Source organism: Hippocampus guttulatus, chromosome 9, assembly GCF_054856545.1.
Source record: "Hippocampus guttulatus isolate MCC_2025c chromosome 9, RoL_Hgut_1.0, whole genome shotgun sequence".
Taxonomy (NCBI): domain Eukaryota; kingdom Metazoa; phylum Chordata; class Actinopteri; order Syngnathiformes; family Syngnathidae; genus Hippocampus; species Hippocampus guttulatus.
The window spans coordinates 7,089,680-7,117,174 of record NC_141269.1 but is presented as its reverse complement, the minus strand read 5'-3'; the positions used below and the strand labels follow the sequence as shown (position 1 = coordinate 7,117,174).

General features: G+C 44.2%; 1 protein-coding gene across 6 annotated transcripts in view; it reads left to right on the top strand.

Moving 5' to 3' along the window:
- Positions 1-27,112, top strand: part of LOC147200116 (alpha-1,6-mannosylglycoprotein 6-beta-N-acetylglucosaminyltransferase B-like) — a 132,656-nt gene extending 105,544 nt beyond the window's left edge. For 4 of the 6 annotated variants that reach the window (XM_086119158.1, XM_086119157.1, XM_086119154.1 and 1 more), the window contains 8 exons: positions 3,712-3,845; positions 5,043-5,173; positions 8,666-8,821; positions 8,959-9,105; positions 9,798-9,914; positions 12,411-12,485; positions 14,690-14,976; positions 16,995-17,832. In XM_086119158.1, the coding sequence (XP_085975284.1) occupies positions 3,712-3,845; positions 5,043-5,173; positions 8,666-8,821; positions 8,959-9,105; positions 9,798-9,914; positions 12,411-12,485; positions 14,690-14,976; positions 16,995-17,193 (1,246 nt within the window). In that variant the 3' untranslated portion in view covers positions 17,194-17,832. Of the gene's footprint in view, positions 1-3,711; positions 3,846-5,042; positions 5,174-8,665; positions 8,822-8,958; positions 9,106-9,797; positions 9,915-12,410; positions 12,486-14,689; positions 14,977-16,994; positions 17,833-19,431; positions 19,503-19,796; positions 19,918-26,429 lie in introns of those variants that run through there. The other 2 variants (XR_015101731.1, XM_086119155.1) reach the window with 2 other exon arrangements.
- Positions 27,113-27,495: the final 383 nt, after the last annotated feature.

Genomic DNA, 27,495 nt, shown 5'->3' with positions numbered 1-27,495 from the left:
GTAATATGTGGAGGTGATTAAACGTTGATATGGATTCCCAAAATTCATTACGGCCCACCAAGGGAAACCGTAACTAGAATGTGGCCCAAGACAAAAATGAGTTTGACACCCCTGTTGTAGAGTAAAAGTGTTTTATGCCCAGGTGTGTAATGTTGTAACCACTGTTGCTGTTGCTTGTGTTAAAGTAGCAGTTGTTTGAAGGTTTATGATTAGATGGAGGTTGGGGGATTGGCCACTGATGCTTGCGGGTATAACATTTGTCTGGTGGGTATCGCTCAGTGGCCCAGCCAAAGAGATTTTTCTGCCCATTGAAAATTTTCCGTTGGCGGCGCTGTGGTGAGCCGGGGATGTCCTCCCTCGGGTGGCCGCCCCACCCTTGCAGTGTACAATAACAAACCTAAACATTTCAAACATATGAAATCTACTTGATAATACTGCTGCAGTGCGCACGGGAGAGAAACTGACACTCGAGTATCAACGGCACTTCACGAGTATCCATCAATACCAATGTTGCGGTCAATATTTGGATCAATCGGCCTACAAGCCACCAAGATCTTTTCCGCTTGTCTGTGTAATATGCACCCATCACTCAGCATCCATCTATACTACTGCAGCAAGTCTCTATTTGTTTCCCATTCCGCTTTTAACTTTTTTCTGAGCAACCCAACCGCTTCATCCGTTTGAGTCTAGCGACACGTCAACAACCAGCTTGTCCATCTGTCCCCGCCTGCCTCTGTCTCTTTGTTTTTCATGTCTGTTCGTCTCTGCTTTATCTCACGCTCACTCTATTTTTCTTTTCCCATAAGTGTATGGAATAATTTTCTTCTCAAAAATCTTTGGCTCCATGGCCAAGTGAGTGCTCGTGAATGGTGAGAGATCTTTCTTTTCATCTAAAGTTTTCCTTTTCGATGTCTGGAGCAGTTCAGTTAAAGCCTTGCGGTGCAGAGTAGCCTCATTAATCAATAGTTCTGGGGGCTTTGGAGCATTTCAGCTCCATCTAATTGCTCTCGTTTTATCTTTTTGTTCACTCTGAATGTTTTTATTTTATGTCCGGATGAGACAGTGCTGCAATATGCCCCCAATGCTGATGCATCGAGGTGGCACACATCTGTAGCATTGTGGTTGGATGATTGAAGATGTTTCGCAGCTTACTATCATGTGGTGAAAACTGAGTTGAAATACTCAATTGACAACAGGATTGATATTTAACCAAAATGTTTTCTTTAAATGCCACAAACGTGTGATTAGCGGTAAGCCAATTTCACGCATTCAACATCGACTGAAGTAGTAAAGTCAACTTTTCAACAAGTCAACCGCTACTGTAGAGCTCATTTGGCATCTGCAACGCAGATTTTTCGGATGAATTGTTTCGTATAGTTTGTTCGTATAGTGCTTCTGGAGGACTGACAAAAGATTGGGGGGAGGGGGGGGTTCCGCCCACATAAGACACAACTGAGCTGTCCAGAAAAATAACATTGTGCTGGAGAGTCTGTAATAAAATGCAGAATAATTTTGATGATCCATCTATTTTCTATAGCGCTTATGCTCGTTAGGTTTAGGAGAGAGCTCGGTCTCAACCGAGCTAGCTTTAGACGAGAGGCGGGGAACACCCTGGAATGGTCGCCAGACCATCGCAGGACCCATACAGACAAACCCAATGCGCAAACAATCATGCCTAAATAAATATTCAATCCAGTTTGTTTAAGAGAGACAAAATGCCCTTGGTCTCGTCATAACATTAAGTCATAGAGCTGTTGGCTGTCTTTTTTTTTTTTTTTTCGATTTGTGGCATCCACCCATGTTCATTGGGAGGGCGTGAAAGAAAATATATAAACCTCTCTTAATTAATGCATCACCGTAGCCAGTCGATAAATTTGTAGAAGCTCCAGACTTCGAGACACAGATGGAGGTTGGAAGATGAATCGAGTCCCGTTCCAATCTGGCAATGCACACGCTATGATACACAGCACCCTCATCTGAGTCATTTTAAAAGCAATTTAAAACCAACTTGCGTGCTAAGAGAACGACAAATTTGCATAATGATTGCCGAGACCGCTCCTGTGGTCATACAAAAGGATGACTAATATTTGAAATGGAGGCGTGTCAAATGCCTCCGTAGTTAACATCAGATGAGCCTTGGTGAGCCGCCACTTAACCCAAATTAGCTTCTCACTCGGAGCCTTGGTTGGATATTCCGCTCAAATGTCAGCATGCTTATTTTCTCCACTCCTTCCCTCGGGGACCTTCTTATCTATGGCAAATAGCGATCACGTTCCGACAAGGTGACATGTGATAAGGCAACTGGGGAGGGGAAAACAGGATCCAATATTTGACTTATTCTTTTTCATTTATAATTTACTCTGAGCTTTCTCTGGACCAAAAACGTACAACGATCCTTTTATCGGGCGATCGAAATACAAACGTGTCAAATCTTCTTGTTACGGTGACGGTTAACGGGGTTGGTTTCCACCACCGCATCCTCTGTTGTGTTCATGCGGTACCACACCTCAAAAAGCTGTGCGTCGTACATTTCATCTCTCATTTACGGAGGTAAGTGCCCAGTCGCAATATTTTTTTTTCCCACCCCAGTGTCGCTTGATTTAATCCTATAAAAAATGTCATCTCTGAAGCGGGGGCGATGACACCGATGTCTCTATATGAGCCGCTTCAATAGACCATCAAACGCAAGAGTGGAAAAACATGTAGCTTTCTGAGTGTGTGCTTGATGTACCGATACGTGTACTGGCCTTGTGCGACGAAACGTGAATCATAAGTCATTCCCCGTATCTGTATCACACGGGTCCATCTCGATACAGTTAAAAGGGGAACCGAACGCAAAAACTTGCTTTGCAGGTGTATGTTGTGCGAGCACTCGCTAGTCTCAACGCCGTATTCTGACTGCACTTCTGGAATAAGAATGAAACAGATGGATCCATCCATTTTCAGCCATCTCAGGGGGCCGCCGTTTTTGACAAGCCACATCACGACTGCCTTCGGGCTCGCATTGCAAACATCACTTGACCCCCAAAAAATGAAAGAGTTTTGCTGCTTCATTCATATTCCACAAAGGCAATATTAATCAGAAGGCCGTGTTGAGAATAGTGGGGGCGCGAAGAACATACTATTGTAAAGAAAACTTGACTTCCACTTTAAAATGGTCAATGGGCTGTCCTTCGTTCGACCTCAGGTACTCAAAGCGCTTCACGCTGTTACCTCATTTATCTACTGGTCATGCACCAACTAGGGGTTGAGTATCTTGCTCAAGGACACTTGGGCATGGCTGCAATGGTACAGAGAATGGATGGATATTCCCATAAAGTTGCCAGCCAGGGGGAAGTTGTGAAAGTGAGGTAGAGGAAGCCACCTTTTAGCCCTCATTAATTCTTGTGAGTTTACAGACTGGTGAGGCAGAGAGTGCCGAGCGTTTCACTCAGAGCGCCAGTTTGTGTGTTTGAATCCGTGTCGATGCTCAATGCCTGATCACACTTCTTACTTTTAAACAGCTATTATTTCTTTGTTGGGTTTTTTTTTTCCACACTTGTCATTGTGGCGTTGGATCACCCGCACTTTGTTTAGCTTGTAGACTTTAATCCTACTCGTTTGCCAATTTTTTCCCCCTTTTTCTACTCGCATTCTTATTTTTGTAAATGGGAAAGGGGGGGGGGGGGTCCAGGTGACATTTTGAAAAGTGGCCGTGTTGTGTCATTGCAGATGTCACATCCGCGTGATTGACACATTTGGGACAGAGCCAGCTTACAACCACGAGGAGTACGCCAACCTGCATGGCTACCGGACCAACTGGGGCTATTGGAACCTCAACGCCAGGCAATACATGACCATGTTCCGTAAGAAGCTCCGTGTGCTTTTGTCAACCATCGGAACATACGCTGTATAATTACTTTTTTTTTTTAACAATATTTTTTTCATATTCTATTTTATTGTTTTTGTTCAAAGCTCTATGTGCTTTCCTTCCCTTTAATTACGGGCACCTCATTCTCTTGAGTTTATCTGCTTCTTTTGATTCACAATGTTGGTCTTGTAATCGCAAGGATCTTCATATTTGGGTGAAAATCCACACAATGAATGATGGAAAAAAAAAATCTAAATTTAGCAAAAAAAACCTAAAAAAGTGCATGCAGTTGCTAAAGCTGATTGGTCCAAACAAGATTCATGAATTACTTCCATTTAGTACATTGTCGTCATGTCGTCAGATCAGGCTGTAATTGTGTTACTTTCGACTCCGGAACAAATTCAGCATCTTCCAACAGTGCTCAGGGATGTGCTGATATCTTGCTCGCCGCTGTCCTTTCAACTTCTCAGCCAAGACGTCCTTTGTCCAGGAGCTTGTTGTTTTGAAAGTGCACATTTATTTTTGAATACCTAATACAATACAAGTTGCACCTATTTTCTTTGGTCATTCAAGAATGTTGGAGCACCAAAATCAAACTGTTTTCTTCGCTGTAACAATTTTAAACGGCCGTCATTGGCTCATTCATTTGGCATGTGACTAATGTATGTTTGTGCCCTCGTTTTATTTCACGGCGTTTCAATGCCTATTTTCAGCAGCATCACAGTTAACAAGCTGCATCGACCAGATACACCAATGTATGTGTGATCTTTTTTTTTCCTCCCCCAAAGCACTTATTGTTCTCTGCCTCCTTAGTGTGACTCACTGAATTATTGGCTCCATTACTTGGTGCTCTTCTCACATTCACTTGTAAACCAGTCGGCTGTAGCGGCGCCATTATCGTCTTTCTGTTGTTGCCCATGTTTCACTTTGACTACATGCCGACCGAGACTAAACCCACACACTCGTGTAGCATGTATCTTAGCCAACAGCAGCTGGCTCCTGGACAATGACTATTTATAATACTTAGCCATGCAGCTGTAGGGCTGAATTAGCGGTGGAATGAAACAAACCAGGGATGCTCTTTGTATCTCACTCACAGCACGACTGTCTTTTGTCTCGCCCTTTTTTTTTTTTTGTCTCACCGTACGACAACGTGCCCCCCCCCCCCACTACCACCTTTGTCCGTATTTAGCTCACACGCCAGACAACTCCTTCATGGGCTTTGTGTCGGAGGAGTTAAACGAAACTGAGAAGAGGAGCATCCAGCAGAGCAAAGTCAACAGCATGGCAGTGGTGTATGGGAAGGAGGCCAGCATGTGGAAGGTACAAAACAACAACAAATGACAAGCGGGGCTCGGTGCCACATGAAAGCTTCCATTTGGCAGCAGAACACAAACCGAAATTGGCCTGGGAATGATCTCTCGTGCGATGCTTCTATTTCACTTGAAAGTAGTCTTCCAGCCGTGTGCAAATGCATTGAGATATGTGGTGTCCAGTTTGCATATTGACATACTATTTCCATGTTGTTTTGTCCCTTTCTCTCATTGCATTTGTCTGCTTGGACACAAGCTTCAGGTGAGCCTCGTTTTTTTTTTCTTTCTTGAACTTAGATCTGGTGCTCGAGTGGTTAGCGCGTCGACCTCACAGTGCAGAGGTCGGGGGTTCAATCCCAGCTCCGGCCTTCCTGTGTGAACTTTGCATGTTCTCCCCGTGCCTGCGTGGGTTTTCTCCGGGTACTCCGGTTTCCTCCCACGTTCCAAAAACATGCATGGCAGGCTGATTGAACACTCTAAATGGTCCCAAGGTGTGAATGTGAGCGCGGTTGGTTGTTTGTCTCTGTGTGCCCTGTGATTGGCTGGCAACCGGTTCAGGGTGTCCCCCGCCTACTGCCTGAAGACGGCCCCGCGACCCTTGTGAGGATAAAGCGGATCGGAGGATGGATGGGTGGATAGCTGGATTTACATCTGACAGCTGTTGCATGTATGTTTACTTCTCACCGTAGGCTTTCATTTCCAAAAGTCTACACACACTTGTGTTTGCACTGATTTAGCACATGCATGCCACACAGACTTTCAATTCGCATACCTGTTTTTAAAATGTATTTTTCCCTTTTTTACAGATCTAACTTCACTTTCTTGCACCAAATAAATTCAGAGCGATTCAAGGCAGCACTTTCTAATCACACACATATTGAAGCTGTTCAAATCTGTCCTTGACGTTCGGAGGGTGTTAATAAGTGTTATGTCTGTGAAGAAATGCTCCATACTTGGGCTCCACTGAATTTAGGGCCTCGAATTGGGCAGTGATAGCTGCTGGAAAGGTATCCAGCTATAATAGAGTGCTTAACTCTTGCAACATATCTAGCTAAATTGCCCTACATACTATGTTAATGCACAGCAAAGGAGAATTTAAGCCACCTGTGTTCCGCCTTCCGATATTTCGTATTGTCTGTCGCTGTCAGTCGTCGAAGTAATCTCTCTGTGGCTGGGGAAAATCCCCACGGAGAAACTGATCGATATCTTTTGCCTCCAGTTACAGTTGGAGGGATTAACACAGTGAGGGGGGGCATAGTGCAGGTGCAGGGATACAGTGAGTACGCTGGACTAGTTGTAGTGACCTTTTTTTATTTTTTATATTATTATTTTCCAGTGAACTGGCATTTGTTGTGCTGCTAGCAATCATTATTAGCCTTGAATTGGAAATTGTCTCTTACATAATAACGAAAAACACGGATCACTGTCGAGAGAATGTGTGGGAACACCTTAAGAAGGTTACATCTGCAGACTTTGAAGGGGGTGTCACTGTTGTATATTTTTAGAATCGGTTATTCCATCGATACATTGAAAAGACGGATAAAAATTTCTTTTGCATGAAAGTTTTTTACAGGAACCATTTACTTTTTTAAAAAAATGAGTGTTAAAAGACTGCAGAAACGAGAGAGTAATTACTGGTGAGAGGCTGAAATCAGAGGATGAGGGCGATTCTTAAATTGTCAATGTGCGCAGCTTGGTATCGAGATTTTGCTTGTTGTATTTGTCTGGTTTTGGTCAGATATGCGTTTCCTTGACCACCTGGAGGCAGTATAAGACAGACATACCGAAATATTGTGCAGTGGAACTCAGCTCCTTTCTCAACGTCTGTCTGGCAGTAATATTAGTCGCTCTTCGAAGAGGATGAAGAATATATGCCCGTGAATACCGTCGTATTGTCTGTTTCCGTTTCGCCGTGTCCGCCGAATGCGCTGAAATAGAACGCTTCATTTTCCCTTCAAGAATAAAGCTTGGTCCACGGACTCTGTTGTTAACGCACAGACAGTAAAACGCCGAGCCCATTTGAACTCTTTTGTTAACCAAAACAGCCTCGCAAGAATGAAAATAAGGAGTCTTGTCAGTTTCCTTGCTCGGTTTAAAAGATAAAAATTAAAGACTAATTTGTAGTGTGGCTTTACACACATCTACTTTGATGACTCAATCGTACGTTCGAACTATGAAAACAATCTCAAGCTCCCTGAACTACCGTATTTTCACGACCATTCGACGCACCGTATGGTTGGGCGCAGTCTCATTAATGGGTGCTATTTCTGTATTTTACACATAGACAAAACGCACTGTATTATTGGGCGCAATTTTAAAGTGGTAAAACATACGCCAGCTTAAACATACGGCATGCATGCGCGCACGCTAAAAACACGTTAGCTTGTAGCATACGGTAGCATGCCAAGACATACAGATACAAGCCAAAAACACGTTTTTAAGAAGGCAACGGAAAACTGAGTTCCGTTGTATTTTATTTAGCCATCGTACAATGTACTCACGTTTTTCGATCAATCATCACCCAGAAATCCATCAAAGTCCTCATCCTCTGTATCAGAATTGAACAATTGTGCAAGTACCGGTAATCCATCAAAAACGCCGTGTTCCCTCTCGTTGTCAGTCACTCTCATTGCCATGTGGCTCCACAGAAATGATGCCGGCTTTGCCAAAAACTCGAACAACAGTGCAAGCAGACACGTTCGTCCAAGCAGCCACAATCCATTCGCAAATTGTGGCGTAACTCGCCCGGCGCTGCCTCTCACTCTTTGTAAAGTTGTGTTTGCCATCGATCATTCATTGTTCCCATGCCGTTCGCAACTTTACTTTGAACGCCCGGTTGATGCCGATGTCCAGCGGTTGGAGTTCTTTAGTCAAGCCTCTGGGAATAACGGCAAGCTCAGAGTTCATTTGCTTGACTTGGTTTTTCACCGCTGCTGTGAGATGGGCACGCATGCCAAAAGCATAACCGACGGCTTGAAGTTTGAACTGAGCTTCGTAGGCGTGTCTCTTTGTAGAATTTATTTTCGGGGGTTCTTAGAAACCAAAACCGAAGTTGTTTTGCAACAATGCACATAGCCACACTCTATACAGGTGTTGGTACCTGCTTGGGGCGTACCTTTAGCGTCCACTTACACGCCCACCCTTCACTCATTGGCGGACTTCTTCCCCGCATGCCTGTCCTCACTCACATCTGCCTTTTCTCTCTCTCGCTCTCCATATGTGTATATATATACACGCCCACCCTTCACTGATTGGCCGACTTCTTTGCCGCATGCCTGTCCACAGTCACTTCCGCCTTTTCTCTATATAAACAGCGTGTCGGCTGTCAGTCAGGTTTTGGAACTCAGCGCATAGACAAGACGCTCCGCATCATAAGGCGTCCTGTCCATTTTGGAGAAAATTTTAGACTTTTAATGGCGCCTTATAGTCGTGAAAAAACGGTAAGTTGCCATGATGCACCACAAGCCACCTCACCTTTAGTCTGCCTCATGCTTCCAATCAGGGCAAGGAAGGTTTCCTGCAGATTCTCCACAAATACATGGAGGTCCATGGCACGGTGTACTACGAGACACAGAGACCTCCAGAGGTTCCGGCCTTTGTCAAGAACCACGGCCTGCTGCCCCAGCACGAACTGCAGCAGCTGCTGCGCAAAGCCAAGGTAAAAAAAAAAATGCTCGAGGAGTATGTTCCAGTTGTTGTGTTTCGCGTAGAGGGAAACAGGTTTTGAGTACCGGTATGTCAAATTTACATAATTGCAATGTTCACATCTTTATGTACCTATTTCTTTGTCTGCAGCTCTTCATCGGCTTTGGTTTTCCCTACGAAGGCCCCGCCCCGCTGGAAGCGATCGCCAACGGCTGCGTCTTCCTGCAGCCAAAGTTTAAACCGCCTCACAGCTCGTTCAATCACGAGTTCTTCAAAGGAAAGCCCACATCGAGAGAAGTAACCAACCATTGACTCCCGTCAATCGATTTTCTATGGCACTTATCCGAACCGATTGTGACATCTCCGTGTATTACAGAAGGAGTCTTAAATGCTCGCAGTCGAATTTTTCTGTGAGGGTCTGTTCCACAGGAAAATGTGAATAGTGAACGGCGAAAAGGTAGCATGTTACTGTACTTGCTGTGGGTATTTATTTACTCAACAGCAACCGAGTACCAGGCACGTATGAGCCAGAAGGTGGCTTCAGGGTAGGTCGAGGTGTGCGTCTCGAGCAGCGCTCTGCATTGTCAACTTCAGCTTTACAGATAGCGCATCTGCCTTGCAGGCAACGTGAGGTTGTGAATATGTCGAGCACCACATCTACTATGATGATGTCACGGTCTCAAGGGGTTTGCTTTGGGGTGAGGCCTTTATTTATGAAGTGGACGACACACATGACGATTCACGAGGGGACTATTTGAGGAGAGGCCTCCATTACATGAAAGAGTCCAAAATGTCTCGATCGGGATTTGGTATTTCTTGTTTTATATCATGGTGTGTATTTTATACTGCGTCATTTTATGTACTTGAGCTGTATTATCCCAAGTCATTTAATCCTCTCTGTGCGAGCAAAAGTTGACCATGGATTATGCAATATTTCATTTTTACTGTCAAAATATCCATGATAAGAAGTTGCCATTGTTGCTGTGCAGGTGTCGTCGCAGCATCCGTACGCGGAGCAGTACATCGGCAGCCCCCATGTCATAACGGTGGACTACAACGACTCGGCGGAGTTTGACACCGCCATCAGAGATATTATGAGGAGCAAGGTAGGGTCACCCAGCGAATAAACTGCAATTTTGGACCTTTCCAAGCAACATACCGTCGAGGGTATCCCAAAACAAATGACATCACCTGGCATATGAAAAGCAGAGTAACCACATGTCCTAGGCCAACAAAACCAAATCGGCTTCATGTGGTCAAATAAAAAAATTCTCAAAATTGTCATTTTTTTTTTTTTACATGTCTGGATTTTTCATCTACGTGGTTTCTGCAGTTCTGGCCTCTTACTGACCCACCGTGCGTAAGCTGAGAATGAGTGCGGAAACACCAGAGGTGTGATTCTTTGACAGCTGATGCTAGCTAGCTTCCAATCCTGGGAAGAAATCCATGAAAAAGATCAAGCAAGTGTTAAATTTGAAAATGCCTTACGCCAGTGGATGCAGTGCATAGTTGACCATTCGGCGTGTGCTGACTGCTCCAGCTCCACTTACACTTTGGAGTAGAGCCCGCTGTTTTTTCCCCCGTATGAAAGGAATACATTTTTCTGCCCTGGACCAATTTGACATAAACAGATTTTGACAAAGAAAAACAAATGATTGAATATACAACTCACGCTTTTAAATGAAGGTAGTCATTAGTTGAATTACATCCCAATTCTTGTACTCTTTTCGGAGCTGGTGTCTGTTGTGCTAATCTTTTTTTTCCTGACTGTGAAAAAAAAAAATCCAAAGGTTCGTCTTTTAAAGCCAGCTGAAAAAATGGTCGAAGCAGAATCGCTCCTCGCTGTTTTGGGTCAGCATCATAAATAAAAGGCAGGAAAATATCTGCTAGCACTGACATACTGTAATCTGACCATAAATATCCCGGCTAAAACGCTGTTATCATCGTCTCACGGGGCCTCTTTGATCAACTCAAATATGTTTTGTTCAATCTCTCCGTATGGCCCCGATGGCTTGGGATCCATTGAGGACCGTGCTCTAAATTATTGCAATTAATTAGCTTGAAGCAGCAGTCAGGCATGTCACAGTAAAGTTGCACGTGACTGCAGTAGAAAGAAAAAAACGTGACATGGCAATTTGAATACGTTTGCGATATAGATTGTTTTCTTGAAGTCTCTTTAACCATGTTATTAGGATACGTGGCTCATACTGTAACTGCATCCAAAACTCCCAAGTGCCATATCGTCTTTCCTGGAGCTAAAGCTTGCATTGATTGCTCAAAACAGTATTTATTTGTTCCCATCGTCGATCTGCGAGATGCTTTAGGATTTCTTTAAGAGATGGTTGCTACTATGCATTAGTCAATAGGAGGCGTTTCTCAATGCAAATGAGGCCAGACGTGCGTGAGCGTAGCAGTTCAGAACAGGCGGCGTTGATCAAAACCTTCTTATTGGTGTGCGTACGAAAGGTGTTCGTACGTTTGATGAATACGGATTTTTTTGGGGGGCTTCTGCACACTCTTCACTTTCAGCCGTGCAAACAAATTTCGATCCTGTTCTATGTGCTCTTTGATAAACGAAGCCCCTGGGGAGTTTGACTAAGTCAATCAGCGTTTTGTGCGTAAGGACCGATTTAACATCGAAAGCTGACATTTTAAGGGTGCTCCACCCAGAGCAACCTTTCCGAACTCACATCACTGGAAGAATTATGCCGCTCGGTCTTTACACCGTGACTCATTCTAGAGACGGTTTACGCGTTGCCGTAGATGTTTTGACTTGATAAGCAAATGATGGAAAAAAAAAAAAAAAGATTTCCACTTATGAAAATCGTTGCTATTTTTTTTTTTGTTTTTTTTTTTGCGGTTCTCTCTTCTTTGTTCAGCTGTCATTCAGGCAACCATTTCGTCAGATGTCTGAGGGTCAACTGATGGAGCCCTTCATGCAAAACACACACCATGCTCTTCTCCTGGCACTTATCAATGCAGGCACACACACACACACACACACACTCACACAACCAACCACAGTAGGATTGTGAATAGCCTTGAGATGACAAAATTTCTCCTATCAGTCCACCGAGCTGTACCTACACATTATGGCCGTTATCTACACACCACACATACACTACACACACACACATTCTGTTCAGTCATGCAGGACAAAGCAATCTCTTTCTGTCCCGACGAGTCATCACGTTCCAATATATCTTTCTTTCTGCCTGTGTTCTTATCAAACGGATCTTGATGGTTTTGAAATTTTTAAAAGAAAAAAAAAGCCGTCTGGACTTCTCTTTTTAAAATGCATCGTCATGCGGCGTGGCCCGATTCTGCGGCACCTTTGGCATCCAATCTGCTTGCTTTATTTCTGCAGTTATAGATCACTCTGGCAGTTCTTCTGCGGCTAATTAGGCAAATAAAGAATTTCAAGCACGCGCCTCGCAGCAGGTACTCGGTCGTGCTGTCATGCAAATACCGGGCCATCCATCCGTCATCCACGCCGCTTATAATGACACGTGTGAAAATGATGCATCCAGATGAACACATCCACGGTGAAGTGACCATATTAAATGTGCAACATAATTGGGGGTGCTTTTTGTGTTTGGCAGGTTGAACCGTACCTGCCTTACGAGTACACGTGTGAGGGCATGTTGGAGCGAGTGCACGCCTACATACAACAGCAGGTGAGATGCTATGTGCTAGTCCCCTTCATGCATATATACTATGAGTGAGTACATTTTTTTATTTTGAAAACAAATTGGCCACATCACTTGCAAGGGAGGTAAAAGTTAAAATATGCAAAACCTTTTGTTTTAAAAATGAAATCATGATGCATTCTGGTTTAAAAAACATGATGCGTATAGCTAAGTTATAATTAATACATGCAGTACATTTTGTGCATAAACTTCAGAGTCTTTAGATTGCACTGAATTCAACTCGGCACCTTGCAATCAACACCAGTTTGCCAAATAGTGAAGATTTCATCAAAAAGAGGCTCCTCGATGTTCAGTGTCAATTCCAGTTGTCCTTTTCGATCAAGCCAAACATAAAACTAACAGCGTGTGTACACCATGTGCATTCAAAACGGCCAAACTGCCTGAAGAAACGCCCCGCTATGCTAATGCTAGTTAGCATAAATGTTGCAGCGCTTTAACCTTTTAACACAAATATAACGGTTCTCACAGTCATATATTCTTTACCCTCCGTGGAGCATGACTAATATCGGTGCTGTATTGATGAGCTCAGAGTGGAGCTGAAGTAATGAATCTCCACGGCAACATGATTGGTTTGCCGCACAAAGGCAAGTACTGCTCAGAGCTCAAATGGGATGGGTTCTTGCGAATGATTGACGCAGTGTGACAAAAATGTTTTGTTTTGTTTTTTAACTCCAATAATGTCATTACGGCGGGCGCCTGCATATTCACCGTTCACTTGAATCTTTATTAGCATTTCTTTCCAGAATGTTTTCGCTTTACTCATCACAGAGTCTCGGGTGAAGTATGTAGGTATACACGGTTTAAAATGATACAATATAATTTGTTGCAAATTGTATTGTGTACCTCCGATGGCTATGGCTCGCTGGCCATCGGTGATCTGGAGACCCCAGTTTGAGAACCACTGCACTATAGTACATGAAATGGCAGTTCACCACACCTCAATATTTTCGAGTCACATGTCAGGTTCTCTCAGCACTCTCACATATCTACCCTGTCCCTCCGGGTCCAAAGCGCTACATCAAATGACATTGATGAAATAGGGACGAGTCATGCAAGAAGGAATGCGCCAAGATGATGTATTTGAGAAATGCGGACGGCAACCAGATGATGATTTGTCTTTTCAGTGCCGTTTTCATTATTTACCGCTCAGGTGACAGTCATGTCTAAAGACTGTTTAGTAAACATTTTAGTGCCTTTAGTTTGCTGGGCAATGGGTTTATTTATTTATTTTAAGCTAGAATCCGGTTTTTTGGAGCCTCAAAGCATGAAGTTATGTTGCTGTATATGACTTTGCAGCTACATACAGTATAAAAAGGGTGCTGCTGGCACGCTGCAAGCATAAATTTTCACACGACACCTCTGTCACAGTAAGAGGCAAGCTTTAAATATGCATGCATGTTTGTGTGCATTCATACACATGAAAAACACACACAGTGTGCCCTTATAAATTTCAATATTGTGCCTCATTTGACAATGAAATGTCTTTTTTTTTTGTTACGGTAATTATAAACTGCAACCAATCAAAAATTCACCATCTTGAATTTGATCACTAATCACTTTTTTTTTTTATGCAAGAATTACGGTAGGTTGAAATTGTGCTCAACACCGTCTAAGAAATTCGCTTTTTGAATTGAACTAACGAAATCAATACTTTTTTATCCATGTTCCAATTTATTCTAAATGGGGCGTTCCGACTACGTTAGTGTTAGCCCACGGCACGTTCTGACTAGGACACAAATTCAGGTTACAGTGAAACCCTACATATTTGTGTTTGGAATTTGCGTTTTCTTGCCGAAACGTGTCCTCCATTATTTACTATTTTACCTACCTATTTGCTGTTTTTGTGCATAGGCCAAGACCATGTCTAATGTAAAAATATTGCTTTAGCGCGATTTCGAACAGAAACTTGTTGTTTTGTTGAATTGAGTCAAGGCGCTTCATTTATCAGGTCACGGCCTCGTCTCGCAGGGAAAAAACATCTGCCTTCTTGTGCCATCTATCGGCAATTACATCACTTACAGATTTTTACTATTCGCAGCGGGGCTCAGTCCCGATCACCCATTAATATCAGGGTTCTCTGTACATCTCTACCGTAACACCGTAAACCAAAGCAAAATTTGAAAAGCTGGACAGTTATGGTCCAAATAATGATGGTGTATTTTTCTCCTTAGGATTTCTGTGCCTCGGAGCCACTGTTCGTCCCCGCCAACGTATCCAGACAAGGCCCCGCTGGCGTCGGCCCCCTCGCAAGGCCTCTGTTTGTGCCCCTGCCCAACTCCACAGCCCTGGGCTGGGCGTCCGACGTGACCCCCCCTCCCACAGCCTGGCCCCCTCTCAGCTCCTTACGGCTCCTCGTATCGGAAGAGGGCGAGTCGTGCGTAGAGGCGTGCCGGAGCCACGGCTTCATCTGCGAGCCTGCTCACTTTCGCTTCATCAACAACAAGGAGGCTCTACGCAGGTATGGTGGCCCAAATGGACAGTTTTAGCATTTCAAGCAGAAATGGGTGCATTTCAAATACAGTTCACCTTTTTCGGAGAATTTACCAATCAAGCGAGCGCAACGATCAACTACTAACACTCATTTTTATGTTGAGGAATGCAGGTTAAAGATTAGAATTTGGCAACAAACACTTCTTAAACATTGAAGACCCTATAACAGGGGTCTCAAACTCAGGTCCTGGAGGGCCGCTGTCCTGCATGTTTTCCAAGTTTCCCTGTTGCAACACACCTGATTCAAATGAACAGGTTCAATGTCAGGCTTCTGCAGCGCTTGCTGATGATCTGATCATTTGAATCAGGTGTGTTGCAACAGGGAGACTTGGAAAACATGCGGGACAGCGGCCCTCCAGGACCTGAGTTTGAGACCCCTGCCCTATAAAGTCATTTGTGTTTTGTTTTTTATCACATCCCATTTAGAAGATAAGTCATGAAAATGTGCAGAGTGGGGACAATTCAGAACTGATTTGCTGAGATATAGCGTAAAGCTCTTTTTCGTCCTTCAAGGTGTCCGGATTTTGGGGGCGGGGCTAAAAAGCAGGCGAGCTGATGCAAACAAGGAACGGCTTCCTTCTTGACAATATGCCTTTAGCCATCCAGCTATGCTTACAACCGGCAAAATACCTCCTCCCCGAGGTGTTACTTGTTTTGTATTTTGTGCACGGCGCAAGACGGCGGCAAAACATAACGTGATGTCATGGCTCGGAGATTTTTATACTGTTGAGTCACACTGGCTGAGAGGGTTCATGACCCAGGGTCTTTGACAAAAAAATTTCTGTCACTGACTAAATCCATCGTGGTGCACCATGTAGAAATATGAAGACATGGTTTGTATGTTACGTGTTCTCCAAAACAGGAGCTTTGGTTCAGATGTTTTGCTTCCCGGACCTCCGACATGTAAATTGTGAATTGTGCGCATTGTTCCCCACACGCTCCCCTCCAGTCAGTCATGTTTCTTCTTTATTTTTGCCTCCTCCTTCAATAATCTTTTGTGCACGTGTTGTTGACATCTTTTGTGTTCCCGGCTTTGTAGAGACGTTGTTCTCTTTCAGTTCCGTCATCTTTGTGTCTAGTATGTGTGCGCGCTCGCGCGTCTGCCGTTCGACACAAAATGATCTTTCATCTCATACCCGCCTACCGGTTCCAAAACCCTTATTTCTTCTCCACTCAATCTATTGTCTCCGTCAGTGAATTTCCAGACCCTTGTAGAGCCTCTTTCTACCCATCTGAAAAACATCTCTTGTGTTTCGTGGCTCTGTTCAAAAAAAGGTTTAAAATTGGTTAATTACTCCTGTGGGGCGTAGTGGCCATTGAGATTTTTGGATCAATATGTAACATTGACCATTTTTGGCACGTGATAGCCACACCCTGTCTCCCACTACTTTTCGGCGCATGACAGCCCGTCAACGACAACTTTTCAACACATGGCAGCCGCCTTTGGTGCACATTGTTGGGCCGAATTTTGTTCCCAGCACTTCCTTGGTTAAAGTACATATTGGTATCGCAACAAGTGGCCATTTCAAATGAGCGATCGGCCATAAAAAGCTCTCGCATACTAAAAATGGTCTGATCACGCTCGATCGATCAGACCGCCCCAAATAACAATATTAATTGTAATAAAATATTAGTTTTCAAGAAAAATATACATCCAGTCTGTGACACCAAAACAGCAGCGCCTCCTCTTTGTGTTAAGACCAAACTGTCACAGTCTTTATGTTGGCCGCCTGCTATTCCGCCAGCGGCCCTTTGGTCGACTTAGGGTAAAAGTTGTGGTCACGGTCCTCACAGATGTGAGAGAAGAAGAGCCAAATGCTCCTTTTATGTCGGCATTCAGGAAGTCCAGAGTTGTAGTCGTCTCTCGTGGTGCGGCTTACATCTAAAATAGAAAGTCGTTTTAGTCAATGAGTCTAATGTTCGCCCTGAATTTTATTCGATTTTTTTTTTTTAAATCATCACATTGTCATTTGTGTTCCTATGAAGGTTGGAGGTGCAGTGCGAAGTGCTGGACTCCGAGATGAACCACATCCTCCCGGCCTTCTCTGTGTTGCGCCGCGAGTGCGGACTTCAGCGGGAGCCGCTGCTCTTCAGCTGCGCTGGCCACTCGCCCAAATACAGACGCGTGTGCCCCTGCAGGGACTTCCGGCGCGGCCAGGTGGCGCTGTGCAGGGACTGTCTCTGACCGTGGAAGCATTGGCATTGAGGCGAGGTAATGAGCACTTACCTCGGAATGCAGGGAGGAGGTCTCCGCTGTGGAATGGTGAGTGGTGGAAGGAAACCCAACGAATGGATTTAAATTGCTTCAACAGGCACCGGGGTACCGTATGATGGAACTTTCTATGTCGCTGGGTGGCCGAATTACCCATTTGGAGCGTTGGCAAAGCCAACTGGAGTGTAGCCTGCCCCCTGGAGGACACCTGAAGAACAAATCCGTTCATTTTGGGAACCTTAGGTTCTTCGCACGCGTGGACTCCGACGAGAAGGCGGGCACAGTTCAATATCCAATCTCCTCTCAGCGCACGCACAAAAGGGTAGACGGACAAGCTGGGGGGGTTATAGCCTCTGCCTCTCGTACCCCCTCCGCCCCTTCCGTCATCAATTGTCAGTCATTTGTCAAACTGGGCCCCCCCCCCCGAGTCGGCGGCAACATCACTCAATGTAATCATCTGTGGTCACAAAAGCCAGAAAAAGGAGCAGAGGACACAGATAAAGGCGACCAAAGGATTTTTCAGTGAATACACTCGAGTGGATTTTTCAGCATCCTCGCGGGCTTGTCTGATGGAGAAGAGGTCCTCAAATATAAAGATCAACATGGATCAAAGCCGCGTGCTGTCTTCTTTCGTTGTGCTCTTCACTCCGACCCCTGTCCTCTTATAACAATGAATGATTAAGTTCTCATTTGAATATGCTGGCATCCTCACTCAAACGTGGTTGCCTTAGTTGTATACCGGCGGTGTCTCGTTGGCATTTATCACGGGGTCACGTCATAGTGACGAGGCTGCTTATAATGGCAAAACCACATCCAAGTATAATCATTTGGGTGATAGTTTTGGAGCCCAACTCGGTTTTAAGTTCAAAGGTTTGGTTCACATTCGGGATAAGGACGAAAGCCTGCCTTGACTATATGTGAATTGTTTAAACTGGAAATAGGCTCCCAACTATGAAGCGAAACACTATAAATCCAAATTTGCTTTTTATTTTATTAAAACTAATAGGTTTATAGATTTGATTAGATTTTTTTTCTAACTGTTCGTTAATTGCACTTTTCCATGCAAATGTGGCAAAGACTCTCCCTAACATCCATCCATCCATCCATTTTCCGAACCGCTTGATCCTCACTAGGGTCGCAGGGGGTGCTGGAGCCCATCCCAGCCGTCTCGGGGCAGTAGGCGGGGGACACCCTGAATCAGTTGCCAGCCAATCGCAGGGCACACAGAGACGAACAACCATCCACGCCCACACTCACACCTAGGGACAATTTAGAGCGTCCAATCAGCCTGCCATGCATGCTTTTTTGGAATGTGGGAGGAAACCGGAGCACCCGGAGAAAACCCACGCAGGCCCGGGGAGAACATGCAAACTCCACACAGGGAGGCCGGAGCTGGAATCGAACCCGGTACCTCTGCACTGTGAAGCCGACGTGCTAACCACTGGACTACCGGGCCGCCTCTCCCTAACAACCCAGACTAAACTTGACTCCTCCCTAACATGGAAAGCTTGTTTCCTAACTGAGATGTCACATAATTCCATGATACCAATTGACCACTTTCCCATTTAGACGCAGCTTTTATGGCATTTTTGCTTGGTAACTTACAGCATTTCATAAAGCACAAAAAAAAGGTTGGTGAAACCACAGAAAAAAAACACGAATTTGTGAATGAACCGCAAATATGATTACGACAGTAAGGGAGCGGAGTAAAATGAAACTAATTGGATATTATAAAATCACTGATAATAGCATTTGAATGTTTTGTGTTTGACAAAGGCACAGGAAGTTGCGTTCCACTTTTTTTCCCCCCCATTCTACTGACATTCTTGCGATGCCATTTGGAATCAGGTAACAGTGATGCTCTGCCAAAAGCATCCCGCTACCCAGAAGTTGAACTGCACTGTGTTTGTTTTACGGCCAAGGATTGCCGTTGGAGAGTGGTGAGGCTCACCTACCGGTAAACATGTTCTGTGTGGGAACCACAATAATCACTGCATCACGTCACATAATTGGGCCCAGTTGGATTATTATCTGTTGTTATGGATCACTAGTTTTGATACTTAAGGGAAAATTGGGCCAAGGTTTTCCTCGTGAAAATAACAGAGGGCCCATCGAGAGTTTGACACGAGTGATTTTAGACCCATTTTCTCCTGCACTTGACGAGTTCCCACGGCCAAAAGCGGGTATGACAAAGTTCGACTCTATTTCTAGTGCCTTGTCGGCGGGGTCCAAAGTGAATATGTCATGGATTGAAGTGGAGCAACCATCAGCTTCTAACTGAGGTGAGTAAGCAATTGTTTTCTACAACAGTGTGATAAACTCACATGTGTCTACCTCAAGAGTTGCTCCTGCACTTCTGAAGTTTCATATGATTTTAAGCCCTTGTGATCAGTACAAACAAACACGAAAATGGCAATATAGAGATAAGATCGATCTAATCGACGTGCAATTGAGTTGCGACATGACTTTGGGGAGTCGAGTTTGCATAAACGGATTAAAGCGCTCATGCGAATCGCAGCATCGATCTAATATGTTGAATATTGCCGTGCTTAATGTTAAGTGTGTTGATGTGACAGGGAGAGTAGAGCGAGAGGGAGAGGAAATGCTTTGATCACAACCATCGGATATTAATTTGACGACATGCAGCGGCTGTCTTCATCAAGGTGACTTTGACACGTGAGGCTGACAAATAACCAGGTGGGCTTTTCTTTCTTCTGCGTTTTGTTTTCCTCTTGATTTGCATGTCTTTCACCTGACGTAAAAGAAGACAAAATTCTGTAAAAATGATCTTCAACGAAAATATGTATTTATCTTACGGCAAATCCGCAAATTGCAGTGATGTGATGTGACACACTCCCTCTCCCCCAGCCTGTGTTGACAACTTTATTGGTGCTGAAGCCTAATTGGCTTGTTATCACTCCCGTGTCAGCTTCTGGGCGGATCGCAAATGAGAAGCACGCCCGAGCGCAATGTTGATCCTGTTTAAAGAACAATTAATCAGCTCAGGAACAGGACTGGTGTACATGGCAGGACAAGTGAGGAGACAATAATGCCGTTAAGTACGCAATAAAAAAAGAAAATGTTTTGTTTTTTTAATTTTCATAGTGACAAGCACACCTCTAATGGCAATCACCGATCAATCAATAACGGTACTGTCTTGAGGATATAAACTAGCCTATTCGATCACCTTACTGTATACATACAGTGAAAGTTGCCATGACTACTTTGAGTCAAAGTGCTTCTTCGTTGTTTTTAAAAGAGAGAAGAGAGTCGACAACGACAAAGATTTAGCGACGGGAACATGGCAACTAATTTACGCTTCGCACAACAATGATTTCAAAGGCCCATAGATCCACCCGGTTGGTACCTTTGGCTACAATGCAAACGCAGTATTCTCATTCAGGGAAGCCATTTTAGAATAAAAAGGAAAACTTTCACACAGTTATAAGCAAACATTCCGTCGTCCTCGTACGTTACCCGGAAATTCACCTATTGCAGAAAGGGCTTGGACTGTATACTGTATGAGCCAAACTAGCTCAAAATACCAAAATGCGATTTTAATTTTTTTATTTTTTTTTTTATTTATTTTTTTTTTTTCCCAACGACCAAATCACTGGTGACACTGCAAATTCGAACTCACTTAATACCCTCAGAGATATATCATGCCGGACTTGTTTTAAATATTTCAAAACTAGGCAAAAATAGTTACCAGTTTTGTAAAAATATAAGGAGTAGAAGGGCAAAGTGGGCTGAAAAAGAACTACTCCAGTAAAGTGTAGATACCCCAAATGTCTTGCTAAGTAAGGCAACAAACTAGTTTTACTTATTCATGATGTGTTATAGCCGACTGAGGTAACTACAATGAACTCATTATTTCTTTTTCCTTTTTTTTGCTTTTTTTTTTGCAGACTTTCAGGGATTAGGGTGATGAGTTCAAACAAGGGAATTATTGATTTTACAGACAAGAGAGGTTACACGGATCAAAGGATGGAATATTACAGTGCGTTTGTCATGAATTTTGCTCACAAGGCCGCCTTCCGAAGCACTTTACCCTTCCCGTGTCTCTTCTGTTGCCATGCTTACGCTTTATTGCTCCCTCTTCTCTGAGGTCCAATTTGCCTGCCAAACTTTGGCAACTCGCATATACACGCACACATACACACACACACGCTTGCTGTTAGCATAGTTAAAATGCTTCAGCATGTGCCTCTCTTAATTACTTATGCTGATTTTTACTTTCGTCCACACACAATACGAACTGACAACCACTTGTGTGTGTGCGTGTGTGCGTGCGCGCGTGTGTTTGAGCGCTGTGTTCCTAATGACTTTAAATACACTTGCTGGTCCCTCACTTTTAATGAAGACAATTAGATTGCCAAATTCGGCAGCACAGTTTGGAGTAAAATTTTGGACCCCCCCCCCCAAAAAAAATTATGATGTAATTTATGTATGGTTTTATTCATTTAGAAGAACTGAATGTTGAAATTTGTGGCGGCAAATGTTACTTGAAATTTTCGAATTCAGATAATTATGCTAACCATGGTGTCTTTAAGCATATCCATAGACAGTATATTCTTTTTCAACGACCCGCCCCCTCCAAAAAGAAAACAAAAAAAAAATTATATGCGCCTGTGGTGGTGGCGCTTCCGTCAGTTTGAGCTTAGGAAGTTGCAGTTGAGATGAAGCGCAGAGCGTTGCACACCACAATGTTGAATTCAATGCCTTCATGCATAAAGAAAGAGGGGCAGTAAGAAGCCACAGGAGGCTATCAGGTCAAAGTAAATATTGGACTGAGTTTTCTGGTCAAGAGGAAAATCAGCGAGAGCAGATGGCAAAGTAGAAAAGATAGATAGAGTTAATAATTCATATCTAATTGGCGAGCTCCACCAGAGTCCGACAGAGGCCTGAATAAATCAGTTTGTGTGTCAATAAAAGATCCGATCTCATCGTTCAAGAGAAGCAAATCAACGATCAATCTCCCAGATGAGCGCTGCTCCGTCATCCCGGTCCAACTCTTTTTCCTTGTGTCAAACCTGCGTGTCCTGTTGCGACTCTCGTAATGTCAATCCTTCGGGGAGCTCCTACAATGGGCCCCGTCTGAAGGTTCATCATTCGCAATATCATTGTCGAGCGGCATGAAGAGCGCATGCAGAAGCAAACATTTGGGTCATTCATCAACCCAAATGAATGACAGGAAAATAGGATGCACTAAGCACACTGTCTTTGGGGTATTAGGATCGACATCAAAATCGTCCTTTTTTTTTCTTTGTTAACCGGTAGCATGAATCCATTCTTATTTATCGTATTTTCATGATCATAACGGGCACATAAAAGTCTTGAATTTTGGACGGAGCGCCTAATAATGCGGGTTGCCTTGCGTCTGCATCGAGTTCGGAAATCTGTGAATGCTATTGTGTGATTTGATTAACAGCTTCCGGCGCTTTTTTTTTTTGTTTGGTGTACCCTGCACTTGGGAAATCTGGTTTTTGTGGTGCCCGACTCAATTCCAGCTCCAGCCTTCCTGTGTGGAGTTTGCATGTTCTCCCCGTGCCTGCGTGGGTTTTCTCCGGGTATTCCGATTTACTCCCACATTCCAAAAACAACCATGGCAGCCTGATTGGACACTCCGAATTGTCCCTAGGTGTGAGTGTGAGCACGGATCGTTGTTCGTCTCTGTGTGCCCTGCGATTGGCTGGCAACCGGTTCAGGGTGTCCCCCCGCCTACTCTGCCCAAAGACAGCTGGGATAGGCTCCAGCTCCAGCACCCCCCGCGACCGGAGAAAACCCACGCAGGCCAGGGGAGGGCATGCAAACTCCACACATGGAGGCCGGAGCTGGATTTGAACCCAGTACCTCTGCACTGTGAGGTTGACGCGCTAACCACTGGATCACTGGGCTGCCCCCCACTAAAGTACTGACAACTCAAAACTTTCTTTTCTTTTCTTTCTTTCGTTATAGCCGGAGCAAATGTACAAATACAAAACTGCATTTATACCCTGTCACCCCCCTCACCTCCCCACCTCCACTGATTCTGGCTACCATTCCCCATCCGTTTGCGGCAATGCTCATCGCCTGCTGCGTATTCCAAAGGTGCGAGCGAAGCGGTGGGAAAACGAATCGCCTCAGGAAGCATGCGGCTGCGAGCGACACTTCGCCGCTCTCGCGCTTTCCCTCGTCCTCGGCACATTTGTATGCCCCTCGCCGGCTCTGCACAAGCGTGGCCCACTTTTAAAATAAACCGGTCACACACGCACACACATAAATGCCAGTCAACAATGGAATTCTTGGAACGGCGTCTTTACAAAGCACCATGTAGGCGAATGCAAATGTAGAAATAAGACACGCTTGTGACATCATTTTACTGTCTCCTTTTTTTTTGTAGCAGGCTGCCGTATTGTAAAACGGGTTTAACGGCTCTTCAAACATCCCGCGGCTGTCATGTCGCGTCGAGTACATATTACATTTCATAACTTTGTACCGCTATTCTCGCAGGGATTTCTTGGGGTGTTTAGCTGCAGTCGGCTTCTTTCTGAGGAGTGTTTACGATGTCACCTGCCAAACTGCTGTTTGAAGTGAGATGAGGCACGCGCCCAACATACAACGCGCAGATTTTAGGTTGACACTTGGAAAATCAAGCCCCCCCCCAAAAAAACTTGTCATTTGTGTCTCAAGGCACCAAATATTAATATTTTGATGTCACTGTGTCAATACCGTACCACAAGACATAATGATAAGTACTGATGGGCTGTACTTGATACCGCCCTCTGTGTGATGTGTTCCTCTCTGTTCTTCTAAAACACGGGTGTCAAAGTCAAGGCCCGGGGGCCAGAACTGGCCCACCACATCATTTTATATGGCCCGCCAAAGCAAATCAAACATGTCAACTTCCATGATGCTTGCTAAAATTTCTGCCAAAATTTTAAATTCTCACATGTAATAAATAAGAGACATATTGTAATTATTTTCTTGTAACCAAACCCCTCATAACAGTTACAAACAATAGTTCAATAAACCATTATGACTGAAACCAAATTTTAAGAAGTCAATAATAATGGCCCCTCCAAGGGAAACGGAAGTTAAAATGTGGCCCACAACAAAAATGAGCTTGACACCCCTGTTCTAAGGTTTTAATGTGACTTTCTCCATTTAATTGTTTTGAAATTTTTTTTATTATACATCGAGACCGCTAGTTCATTTCATTGAGCCATGTAATGTGTTGAGGGGAAGAAAAAAAACAATAACAGTAGAAGTGAATATAGTAAGCAAGAATGCAGTCATGTAAGCAAGAAACACACACACACACACTTCCCAGCACTATATAACACACATTAATTAGGAGAGTTCATAAGCATCTTATAGGGATGCAAAACAACTTTTCCATCTGAGTGGCAATGTGTGGGTTTTGCATATTGATGACAAACAACCACAAGAACACATTGTGATTGTCAATACGCACGCACGCACGCATGCACGCCGCCTATGAAAATCTGACTTTAATTTGCGAGGCAAAACATTTCCAGTGTCAGCGGGCTCGCAGGGGGAAACCACATGCTGCGGATGCTTGTGTGTCTATTTGTGTGAGCGCGCGCGTACACATACCTGGTGAGCTGCGTCCATTTGTTTTAAAGAGCAACACTGTCGAGACTAAGCTGTCGCTTACAGACAAAAACACTGTCATCTTTAATCTAAATGGTTAAACGTGTGCAAGGATACTGCTCACCAGAACATATCTTAAATCTTTATTGGCTAATCTATATCAGGGATGGTCATCTTAAACGATGGAGGGGGCCACGTGGGGCTCTATTCGCACTTCCTAACCAAATATATGTCAAAAAATGACATTTAAAATAAGGACAAAATATCTCTATTGAACCAGTGTACGGAAGTGTATCGGAATATATTCGAATGCTCAAACGCATACTCCTCAACTACAAAGGCTTTGAAGCAAACCAAAAATAATCAGATACTGTGATTTTTTTTCTTTTTTCCCCTGTTCAAAGGACTCCTGCATAAAAATTACGCAATGATAGATGGCACCAAACTGCGGAACAGAAAACCAGTGCAGGAAGTCATTTTCTGAACAATTGTTCCCTATTTGACAAACCTCTGCTTATTGTCAAGTCAGTTCAGTGCACTGCCGCCATACAAGCGCTCGTATCTCATGTTTGAGCTTGCAAAGGCAAAAAAATGAACCGAATGATGGCCCGTGTCTCCAAAACTCAGTGGCCGAGTCGCTCGTTTCTCAAGGCATCACTGTGCAAGATTGACGTTACGAGAAGTGCTGTACGTCCGATTTTAATGAATGAATGAATGAGACCACGCATCCCAACACAAAAGAGTAAAAAATTCCTGTACATGTACACAAACAGCCGGAGAGTAATAACAGTAGTCCCTCCATAACCTCTGCAAATATCCCCACAGCACAACGTGAAACACGATTGTGCTCTCATCTCCCGTAACCTTGGGGCATTTGCTCTTTGTGTGTCGCCCTACCACCGAGCCGCCAGCCCTCCTCTTATGCTAACGTTTGTTTTGGCTTGACAGACAGGCCCGCCACAACGGCACATTTGGAGCCGCTCATCTTGGCAGCGGAGCGGAGATGTAATGATGTTCCTGTCGGGGGCATGTGTGCAAAAGTGTTGTCTCTGAGCGTTATGTGTGGTAGGGCGTAGCGTGGTCATCGGAAGCCATCTGCAGACAAAAAATAAAAACATAAAAACATTGAGCAATGCGCCCCGGAGGGTCGGACAAAAACAAAACAAATTAGCTCCACAAATGGAGCTTGTCTCTCCAAAGTTGCTCAAGATCAAGGTCGTTTTTCGGGAGACTGGAACGGATTATGGCACTTAGGTTCATTTCAATGTGGAAAGGTGTGTGTGTGTGTGTTTACTTATTTACTTGGGGTAAGGATTTAGATATATAGATAAAGACCCCTCCCCTAATAAACACCCGCCATTTCTGGTAGTTGCGCAGGTAAGGGCCACCGGCCACTCAATTAGGTAAATGCACCCGACGACGTGACTCCATGGAGCAACACCAGACGAGGTAGAGATGGTTCAAAGGTGCCGAAATGTGCTTCTTGTCTTTAGTAGTGGATTTGGCACCCAATCTGGGCCCGGCGTGACAGTGATGGAGCAGCCTGCTCCCACATGGCGGTAGGAGTGCATGTGTGTGAGAGCGAAGAGAGTGAGAGATTTGTTTCATTACAGAAGTCCAGAGGAGGCGGGAGCGAGAGCAGGGCGGAGGTAGACATTCATTTTATTCCCGAAGCCCCGAGTCGAGAAGCTGTCCCCATGGTGACAGACCGTCACGGCGACCGACTCTGATGTGAGACCCGCTGCCAGACAGCCCTGTGATTGAGTCAACACCGACACACTGGTTGGACACTTTTCATCTCATGCGCGCACAGATTGGCAGAGGCCCGCTATTGCTCTCCACGGTGGTGTTAGGAAAAAGATGAGCCCCTGCTGACTTGCAAACATAACTTCATTGCAACTTTCACAGCTTTGCAATGGGCCAATAAAGACAATGGTAGAAATGGTCCTAAAAGTTAAAAAGGCAACAACGTAAACTGAGAGTCCACACTGAGAGTGCCATTATCTGTGTGTGTGGTGTTTGTTTGTTTTTTGTAAACCATGAGGCTCATTCATATTTAAGCTCTTTTTTTATCAAAAGCACACCACATGAATTGACATCCACATAGAAAGCACATGCAGTCATATTAGTCACTCCCTCTTTCTAACATTTCAGTGTACTTGTGTTATATTGTGAAGTGTTCCCTTTCAAGCTTCTGGAATGGAATACAAATGCATCTATCATGGACTATCTGAAGTATGTATCCTTTGACTCCTTATGGCTGCTAAACAAAAATAAATAAATAAATCTCCGAAAATGTTGTATGTTTTCGAGAACATGTGACAGTTGGATGTCATGAAAAATCGTGTTTGTCATGATTCGGTTTGGGACCGACAGGTGGCACTGTAGGGCTCCCCCTGCAGCTGCACACCTGTTGGTCATTAGGTAATTAGTGCTTTAACAGGACTCCCAGCCCGACCACTCATTGTCGGGTCATTGTTGCTTTTTGCTGCTGTCATGTTTGTTTGTGGCTGTTGGTATGCTACGGTCATGTTTGTTTCAGTCATGTTTTGGTCATTTTTTTGTTATTGAGAGTTTTTGGTTTCTGCCATGGTTTTTGTTTGTTACTTTGGATTTGTTTTGTTTTCATGACTTTGTTTTGGATTTAGTTTTCTGTGTTTTATCAATACACTTCTTCAA